At 43.0% G+C, this 10,265-nt stretch overlaps 1 protein-coding gene across 1 annotated transcript in view; it reads left to right on the top strand.

The window, feature by feature from the left end:
* The first annotated feature begins 685 nt into the window (after positions 1–685).
* The window catches only part of NID2 (nidogen 2), an 86,318-nt gene continuing 76,738 nt past the window's right edge, over positions 686–10,265 (top strand). Inside the window, exons 1-2 of the mRNA XM_089522885.1 lie at positions 686–874; positions 8,557–8,862. Of these exons, the coding sequence (XP_089379011.1) occupies positions 686–874; positions 8,557–8,862 (495 nt within the window). The remainder of the gene's footprint in view (positions 875–8,556; positions 8,863–10,265) is intronic.

Here is a 10,265-nt window from a genome sequence, read left to right as displayed (position 1 = left end):
TTTCTATGATTTTAATTGTAGGATTTTAAGAGTTGTTTTAATGTGCTTTCCAGGTGTTGTTGGCCGCCTTGGCTCCCACTTTGGGAGAAAGGCGGGATATAAATAAAATAAATAATAAATAACAACAACAACAACAACAAGATGACACTATTTTGTAAGGTTTGCTTGGCTGTTTTTTTATGTTGGAAATTAATAATTTTTTAAAAAGTATTATTTTTAAAATAATAATAATACAGAATACAATTGGGGCGGTTTACAAGAATTAAAAATATACAATCCAAATCCCTTAATATCCAGCCTCTGTGGAAAGGGATGCTTTGATTGGGAGTTCCTGCATGGCAGAGTGGGGTTGGACTGGATGGCCCTTGGGGTCCCTTCCAACTCTAGGAGTCTAGGATTCTAAGGCGGCCCTTTCTGCTGGGAGAGCCAGTCTCTTTCATTGCAGCAGCAGCAGCAGCAGCAGCAGCAGCAGCAGCAGAGGCGCCTAATGAGCTCCAGATGTTGCAGGAGGGAGGGGGAGCGAGGAGGGGATTGGTCAGTGGGAGTTTCGGGCAGCCAATGGCGTGAGGGGGGCGGACCCCCGGGGCCCCACCCAGAGAAAGCAGGGGCCAGAGGGGATCGGAGCAGTGGGCTTGCCAGCCAGCCAGCCTGCCATCCAAGGAGGGCTTTTGCATTGCCTAGCAGCATGGATCTCCAGGGGATGCTCTTGCTTTTCCTGCTGGGGGTCTCCAGGGGGGCTTCCTTGCCCCGATCTGCCCTCTTCCCCTTCGGGGGCTCCCAGGGGGACCAAGAACTGCCCGAAGGGGACGATGAGACCTCGCCTCCAGTCGCCCTGCCCATGCTCTTCTACGAGACCCTCTTTGAGCACCTCTATGTAAGTCTAGGGGGGTTGGGGCTGTTGGGGGTCTTCCAACCCTTTAGGAGATCCCAAGGGGCTTCTCTTGGCAAGGTTTCTTCAGAGGGTGGGACTTGTTTTGTTTTTTGCCCTGGCCCAACTAGGTACAAAAGTTAGAATCCTACAAGCCATTTGGATTTGTAATTGGTTGACAGGCTGAAGCCAAAGGGTGCTCAACAATGGCTCCTTTTCATCCTGGAGAGAAGTGACCAGTGGGGTCCCAGAGGGCTCTGTCCTGGGCCCAGTGTTATTCAACATCTTTATCAATGACTTGGAGGACAAAATTGGGGGCATACTTATCAAATCTGCAGATGACGCCAAATTAGGAGGAATAGCTAATACCCCAGAGGTCAGGATCAAAATTATAGTGGAGTCTCCATCTTGGGAGGTCTTTAAACAGAGGCTAGATGGACATTTGTCAGGGATGCTTTGACTGAGAGTTCCTGCATGGCAGACGGGGGTTGGACTGGATGGCCCTTGAGGTCTCTTCCAACCCTAGGTTTCTAGGATTTTATGTGGTGCTGGAGAAGAGTGCTAAGGATTCCCTGGCAGCCAAAAAGACCAACCAATGGGTCCTGGAGCAGATCAAGCCAGAAATCTCCCTAGAAGTCAAGATGACACAACTCAGGTTGTCTTTGGGCACATCCTGAGAAGGCATGAATCATTGGAAAAAACAGTAATGCTAGGAAAGGTAGAGGGAAGTAGAAAGAGAGGAAGGCCACATGCAAGATGGATGGACTCTATTAAAGAGATCATGAATATGAGTTTGCAGGAGTTGAGCAGAGCAGTAGAGGACAGAGGGACTTGGAGGTGTCTCATCCGCAGGGTTGGGATTGACTTGAGGGCAGTTAAAAACAAACAAAAAGATGCTTTGAGGCTGAGAGAGTGTGACTTGGCCAAACCCCAGGGGGCTTTCCAGGGTCAGGATTTGAACCCTGATCTCCTAGGGTCCTATTCCAAGGCTCAAACCACAACACCAGCCTGGCCCTGGTCAGAGGTCCGGACCCCCTTCAGTGCTTCCCAAACTCAGGCCTTCCAGCGGTTTGGGCTTCAGCTCCCAGAGTATTGGTCCAAATGGCTGTGGCTGCAATGAGCTGGAATCCAACAACCGTCAGGGTTTGGGAATCACTGCTTTCAATGGAGAATTCAAAAATGTAGCTGTGTGAGTCTGTGGAATTAGCCTGCAGAGAGATCTTGTAGCCCCTTTCAGACTCGCTGAAAGAAAGAAGTTGGCACCATGAGCTTTTCCTAGACTTAAGTTTACTTCCTCAGATATATTTGCACCAAAGGCATCTGAGGAAGCAGAATGAAGTCTAGGAAAGCTCATGCTGCCGCTTACTCTCTTTCAGCGAGTCTCAAAGGTGTACAAGGCCTCTCTGCTTACTGATTCTACAGACTAACATAGCTATATCTTTGAATTCTTATTAGTTATTGTTACCTATTATTCTTATTTAAAAATAGAGCTGTGTTAGTCTGTAGAATCGGTATGTGGAGAGATCTTGTAGCACTTCTGAGACTCGCTGAAAGAAAGAAGTTGGCACCATGAGCTTTCCTAGAGTTCAGTCTACTTCCTCTGATGTATTTAATGCTTGAAATGGTCATTTTGGAGGCTCCCTTTGCAAGGGATGGATTCAGTAAAAAAATAAAATAAAAGGCATGTTTATGAAAGAAAGGTCCTAGGTACCAGCCTTTTCGTCAACATCCCTCCTTGCCTTTTCTGTTCTGGGTGGGGAAGGTAAACCGGGGGGGGGGTACCCAAAGACATGTCTATGGGCACCCAAAACTGGCACCCCAGGCATGGAGAAAAAGGGCTGCTTATAATAAATAAATAAAACTTTGATTTATATCCCGCTTTTTGTTTCCACAATCAAAGCGGCGTACAACCTTTTAAAAATACAATATATACAATTCCCCCCCTCAAAAAAGGATTAAACAATTCCATCTATTAAAATTACAGACAATAAAAATCTAAAAACAGTACTACAATAATAAAACAACGGTGGGCAGAGTCTTCGCTTGTATATGACTTTGGGGGGAGCGTTACATGGCCGGGATCTATTCCTTTGCAAGCCAAGAGAGCCCTAGGGAGGAAGGCACCCGTGTGTGCTAAGGCACTGGGATGCCAATGCCAGCCTCTTTAGGTTAGGCAGCCTCTGTTTGCCCAAGACATTCCTGGGCATGGCACAGGGCTCCTCTGTCTGCTCTCATTTTTGCCCAGAGAGATGCACTCTTTTAGCATCATTGAGGCACAGTGTAATTACATGCCAGGGATTGCCTTGTAAGGCTGCATCCACACTGCAGGAACAATCTGGCTTGAGCTCACTTTCCCTACCATGGCTCCATGCTATGGCATCCTAGCATTCAAAGATATAGCTGTGTAAAGTCTGTAGAGAGATCTTGTAGCACCTTTGAGACTCATGGAAAGAAAGGAGTTGACAGCATGAGTTGGTCCTTTGTTGTGGCACCAGAGCTCTCTGACAGAGGAAGCTAAATGCTGCACCAGACTACAAATCCCAGAGCCACAGTGGTTTAAGAGGTGTTAAACTGCATTATTTCTGTATGTAGAGAGATCTTATAGCTGAAAGAAGTTGGCAGCAGATTTCATAGACTGAAGTCACCAAATGTATTTGAGGAAGTACACTTAAGTCTACGAATGTAGTAGAGTTAAAGTAATAGACTGTAGTAGACTTAAAGCTCATGCTGCCAGCTTCCTTCCTTCAGTGAGTCTCAAAGGTGCTACAAGATCTCTCTACATACAGATTCTACCAACTTACACTGCTATATCTTTGAATTCTGCATTATTTCTGCAGCCAACGACTCTGGGGTACACTGCACTACACTCTTATAATGTTGCTATTCCACTTTTACGCCTTATTATTATTGTTGTTATTATTAATTTAATTTCTAATTTCTCTCGGAAAGGGACCCAAGGCAGCTCAAAAATAAAAACACTTAAAAAACTTATTACAATAAAACAATTAAAACATCACATAAAAACAATATAAAATAGCAAACCTTAAAACCAAAATAAAACCACGATACCCAGCCCATATAGCAAACACTCAATGTAAAAAAGCCATCCCATTCCACAGGATTCCACAGGAGGCAGCCGGAGCAGTAAAAGTGGAATAGCTGCAGTATAGCAGTTTAAGTAGTGCAGTATTCTCCTCTGACAACAGAAGCTCCATTTTCCAAAATGTTTTGATGTCTGCTCAGACCAGCTTTTTCCTCTTCATCCTCTATTTAGCTGGATGTTTTTTAAAAGCAATATTGGAAAGATGGTGAAGGAGGCCTGGAGAAACACAGACTTTTGGTGTCAGGTTGCAGAAGTGTGTCTGCAATTTTTTAAAAAAGCAATGAAGGTTGTTATGGGGGGAAATGGGATTGTACAGTCAGCTCTCCTTATCTACGGATTTTTTATCCATGGATTCAAGCATCCATGGCTTGGAAATATTTCAAAAAAATATAAATTTCAAATAGCAAACCTTGATTTTCCATTTTATACAAGGGACATCATTTTACTATGGCATTGTATTTAATGGGACTTGAGCATCCACGGATTTTGTTATCCACAGGGGATCCAGGAACCAAATCCCAGTGGATAACAAGGGCCCACTGCACTCTGACCAATTTTACTGTTGCTGTGTGTGTCTGCCTAAAATAGGCAAGGCAAACAGCAGCTGCCTCCTGTATCCATCATGTAGAATTTTGTATTTGCCTCTTTTGAATTTCATGGTATTAATTTCTGCCCAATTTTACTAGATTATCTAGGTCCTTTGGAACACTGTTCCAGTTTTTGCAATGTCTTTTGTGTCATCTGCAAACTTCATCAGGATTCCCTCCATCCTAGTTAGAACCCTGGTGTCCCAATAAATCCCAACACTCAAATCACTACACCATAAATGGAACCCTAAAATGCAGAATTTTTCAGCATCACTTTGCTTGCACGGGAGACTGATGCAATGATCCTGTTGTTACGGCAATCCCTGGTGTCCTCTTTCTTGTGCAGTGGGGTGATGCCCCTGCTTTACTAACTGATTAAATACCTTCAGATGTTTTGGAGTTAATTTCCCACGGTCCTCCCCTTGTGAATTTGAGCCGGTGGGAAGAGCTGTCTGAAACATCTGGAGGGCATCAGTTTGGGGAAGGATGTGGTAGGCCTCTGTGAATGGCTTAAGGAAAGGGCTTGCAGGCCGATTCGGATTAGGAGGTGTGGAGATCCTATGAAGTCAACCAGTGAAAGATTAGCCACTGTTTCTCTCCCTCTTAGGAGTGTAGGGACAGAAAGGGCAAAATGGGAGCATTGTCCCTCATAAGAATAATTCTGTTTCCCTTCTACCATATATGATAATAACAGCGAGGACACTGTTTGCTCAAACTTGGAAGTGAACTGCACTTCCAGTGATGAAAGAATGGATTGTTACGGTTGCCGAGCTAGCCCAAATTGCTAAATTAATGTGGTTTGTAAAGGGTAAACCTATTGGATACTTTTTGAAAGACTGGAAGCTATTTATGGACTTTCTAGACAATGAAGAAATAGAAGCAGTAAAAGAGTTCTCATACTTGGGATCAAACATTGATAGAAAAGGGGACTGCAGTAAGGAAATCAGAAGAAGATTAAGAATGGGGAGGGTGGCTATGAAAGAACTGGAAAAGATCATAGACTGCAAAGAATCATACAAGCCATTATATTCCCTATTACCATGTATGGATTCTAGAGCAGATCATTAAACAGAGAGTCCTTGAACATCTAGAAAGCAATGTCATAATCACAAAAAGTCAACATGGGTTTCAGAGAAAGAAGTCATGCCAGACAAATCTGATATCTTTCTTTGATAAAATTACCAGCTTGGTAGATGAAGGGAATGCTGTGGATATAGTATATCTTGATTTCAGTAAGGCCTTTGACAAGGTTTCTCATGACATTCCTGCAAACAAGCTTGTAAAATGTGAGATAGACAAGGCAACTGTTACATGGATTTGTAACTGGTTGACTGTCCGAACTCAAAGGGTGCTCAACAATGGCACCTTTTCATTCTGGAGAGAAGTGACCAGTGGGGTCCCACAGGGCTCTGTCCTGGGTCCAGTGCTATTCAACATCTTTGGCAATGACTTGGAGGACAGAATTGGGGGCATAGTTATCAAATTTGCAGATGACAACAAGTTAGGAGGAGTAGCTAATACTCCAGAGGACAGGACCAAAATTCAAAATGACCTGAACAGACTAGAAAGCTTGGGCCAAAGTTAACAAAATGAAATTCAACACGGAGAAATGTAAGGTATTGCACTTAGGGCGGAAAAACGAAACTCATAGATATAGGATGGGGGACACCTGGCTGAATGAAACTATGTGTGAAAGGGATCTAGGAGTCCAAGTAGACCACAAGTTGAACATGAGTCAACAGTGCGATGCGGCAGCTAGAAAGGCAAATGCAATTTTAGGCTGCATCAATAAAAGTATAGCATCTAGATCAAGGGAAGTAATAGTGCCACTGTATTCTGCTCTGGTCAGGACTCACCTGGAATAATGTGTCCAGTTCTGAGCACCACAATTCAAAAAGGATATTGAGAAACTGGAGCATGTCCAAAGGAGAGTGACTAAAATGTTGAAGGGTCTGGAAGCCATGCCCTATGAGGAACGACTTAGGGAGCTGGGGATGTTTAGCCTGGAGAAGAGAAGGTTAAGAGGTGATAGGATAGCCCTGTTTAAATATTTGAAGGGATGTCATATTGAGGAGAGAGCAAGCTTGTTTTCTGCTGCTCCAGAGAACAGGACCAGGAGCAAAGGATGCAAGCTACAGGAAAAGAGATTCCACCTCAACATTAGGAAGAACTTCCTGACAGTAAGGGCTGTTCAACAGTGGAACAAACTCCCTCGGAGTGTAGTGGAGTCTCCTTCCTTGGAGGTCTTTAAACAAAGGCTGGATGGCCATCTGTCGAGGATGCTTTGATTTGGATTTCCTGCATGGCAGGGAGTTGGTCTGGATGGCCTTGCGATCTCTTCCAACTCTATTATTCTATGATTCTATGATCTATCAATGTATTAATACGTGGTTATGGTTACTAGTAACTAGTAAATTGATTTAGTTGGATCTGTAAAGTAGAATAATTTTTTTTTCTTTTGGATTGTTTTCTTTCATTAGCTTTTTTTGTGTTTTAGTTAATTAGCATTTATTGTATTACAGTGGGCCATCCACATTTGCTGAAGTTAGGTATTCAGGAACCCCATGAAACTGGGAAAACCGCAAATAAGAAAACACTGATTTGTTTTAACCTGAAAGACCACCACTCTAGGAAACTCTAGGTCCTCCAGCGCAGGTCTGTGATCAACATCTGCTAGAAATTGACCATAGAATTGCACTGGAGGACCTACAAATTCCTATAGAAGTTCTTTCTCTAGGAATCTAAATGCTTATTACTTTGGTTGTGATTTAGACTGTCTGTATTAATATATATATATATATATATATATATATATATATATATTGCTGTCCCCAAATGAAATTTTCCTTCCACCCTTAAATTTCTATCACATCAGAGAGAGACACAGAAAATGATTCACACCTAGAACTCTTCTATTTTGCACTATTCGCATCCCCTTGGTCACTTTGCTATCCTCTTTTCTTTGCATTCCTACACTGTAATGGTTACCAAACTATGATTGCTCAGATGTTTTGAACTTCATCTCCCACAAGCCAACAATCAAGCCAGGGATTCTAGGAGCTGAAATCCAAAATATCTGGAGAACTAAAGTTTGGGCGTTATTTGCTAAACTAAAATTCTAAGCACTGCAATGCTGGAACTTTGGAGACTCAAAAGAAAATTTCATCTGGGAGGCAGAATTTTTATTTGGTGGGATGCAGTGCCTTCATTTGGCTCCCTTGTAGCTACACTCCTGATTTCTCTCCCATGTGTCACCTTTGCTCCTTGGTCCCAGAACAGCGAAACAGTACTTTTTTGGACAACAACTGAGAGAATCTCTGACTCAGCATGAGCCCCCCACAAACAAACCATATTTAAAAACATGAATATCCCAACTTGATTTCTTTAATATTTAAAAAACAAGCCACCTACACCACTGTTCAAAGAGAGCATTGTGTGGAGCTGTAGTACAAATCTTGGCTACTATAGTGATTTCTGGAGCGATCAGAGATAAGAGTGTTGGAAGTCCAGATAGAGAATTTCAGTGGACCACATCTGGCCCACTGGGCAGAAATGACCCACCCCTACCTCATGTCTATTTATTTAACACATGCCTTCCCTCCCCCCCCCCCAAAAAAAAAGGTACCCAAGGCAAAAAGTAGATGAGAACAGAACAAACTGCAGTACTTAGCAGATTAATGTTATTGTATGCCTTCAAGTCAACTCTGATTTATAGAGACCCAAAGGTTTTTCTTGACAAGTTTCTTCAGAGGGGGTTTGCCACTGCCATCCTCTGAGGTTGAGAGAGTGTAACTTGCCCAAGGACACCTAGTGGGTTTCCATGGCCGAGCCAGGATTCGAACCCTGCTCTCCAGAGTCTTAGTCTAATGCTCAAACAACCACACCATGCTGGCTATCAGTTTAGATAACAGACAAATATCAGATCAATAGTCTCACATTCAAGGTGATTGTATTTCCTGATGGCTTTCTTTTTCTTTTTTAACCTGGTTCCCTGACAGGTTGGGACCAACGGGATCATATCTACCCAGGACTTCCCCAGGGAGACCCAATATGTGGACGATGACCTTCCTACAGATTTCCCCGCAATTGCTCCCTTCTTATCAGACATTGATACCAGCGGAGGGAAGGGTAAAATCTATTACCGCCTGGACGAATCCAGGAACGTGCTGGATCAAGTTACCCAGATGATTCAGGCTGGATTTCCTAGTGCTACCGACTTCACCCCACAGCATGCCTTTATTGCTACCTGGGACAATGTGGGGGCCTATGAGGAGGTCACTCGGAACTCAGAACCCTCCAAGCAGGTAAGGAGATGTTTTGTGGCATCCAATTCCATTGTTATTATTATTGAGTGAATTCCTCTGTGGAAGCAGTTGGACATCTTTACCCAGTGGAGAACATCCTCATTGAGGTCAAGGTTGTGGAAGTGGAGGTGTGTATGCAGTGCCGTTCCACATGGAGGCATATCCATGCTGCTTATGGATGTACACTGTGTACTGCACAGGCAGCTGTACATTTACATTGGGTTGTACCTTTGGTTACACAATGCCACAGATCACTAATGAGGAGATGTGCAACTGCTGCATAACTTTGCACACAACATTAGGCTCTGGCTTCTCAGTGTAGGATTGTAGCCATTTATTTATTAAAGATGTATGCTGCCTTTTCACCAGAAAAAGAAAGCACTAAAGATAGCCACCAGTGGTAAACTACACCTTGAAAATCAGAAATGTTTCTGATGACTGTAACGATTTCCGTTTGTGGGATGCTGGGCTAATAAATGCCGCCACCATACACTCCAGTTATGAGATTGACAGCTCAAATGGTATGGAATAATGTCTTCTTCCTTTGGTTGCATTACTCTGATTTGTTGTTGTTGTTGTTGTTGTTGTTGTTGTTGTTGTTGTTGGGTGCCTTCAAGATATTTCTGACTTACAGCACTCCATCACAAAATTTTCTTAGGCAGACCTGTTCAGAGGAGGTTTGCCATTGCCTTCCCCATTGCTCTGATTTACCTCATTGCAAGAGGGGAGGTTGCACACCCATAATATGCCTTGAGCCTGTAGAGTAAGTACTCTCCTCTGACCTATATTGCATAACCGGCAACCAAAGATAAGATCAAGATGTTCTTTTTCATGTGTCAAAGCTTTCTCAGACTTTTAAAGCTCAAGAGGTCAAAACCAACGCTTGAATTTTGTCCGGAAGAGTGCCAGAACATCATTCTGTGATGGTGCTCTGTGGATACAGGATTCTGTATTGGCAGCAGAATTCGATTGAGAATTCTCAGCTTTAAAAAAAGAAATAATCCAGTAAATTTCTAGTCCTTACAGGAATGCAAAGAGATAAGGCTTTTGTGGACTGCAACCCACCTTATCAGGTGCATGCAGCAAGGAACAAACACAATTACTACTTGGAAATGTGGCCTTGAAATGTGAAGTCATTGATTAAATCTCAGAACTGAGAGTACAAAGTGAGTGGAAGTCAGTTTGAGCTGCGGTCAATACTTATGAGTAGTTTCTTCTTCCTTCCCAAGTGGCTTAAACTAGGCAGAATAATTAGCATGCCCAGGATGACAAGATGCCCTAACCACAAAGGAAGACAAGGCACTGCAAATTGTATGGCACTCAAGAAAAAATGTAGGATCTTACTAAATAAAAGCTAAAAATACTCATAGAAATAAAAATTCATTTCATATGGTTTATTTACA

The sequence above is a fragment of the Sceloporus occidentalis genome, unplaced genomic scaffold, assembly GCF_023333645.1.
Source record: "Sceloporus occidentalis isolate IW3139 unplaced genomic scaffold, rSceOcc1.0.p SCAF_4, whole genome shotgun sequence".
Lineage (NCBI taxonomy): Eukaryota > Metazoa > Chordata > Lepidosauria > Squamata > Phrynosomatidae > Sceloporus > Sceloporus occidentalis.
The sequence above is the reverse complement of the archived record's forward strand: the minus strand, read 5'-3'. Positions and strand labels throughout refer to the sequence as shown.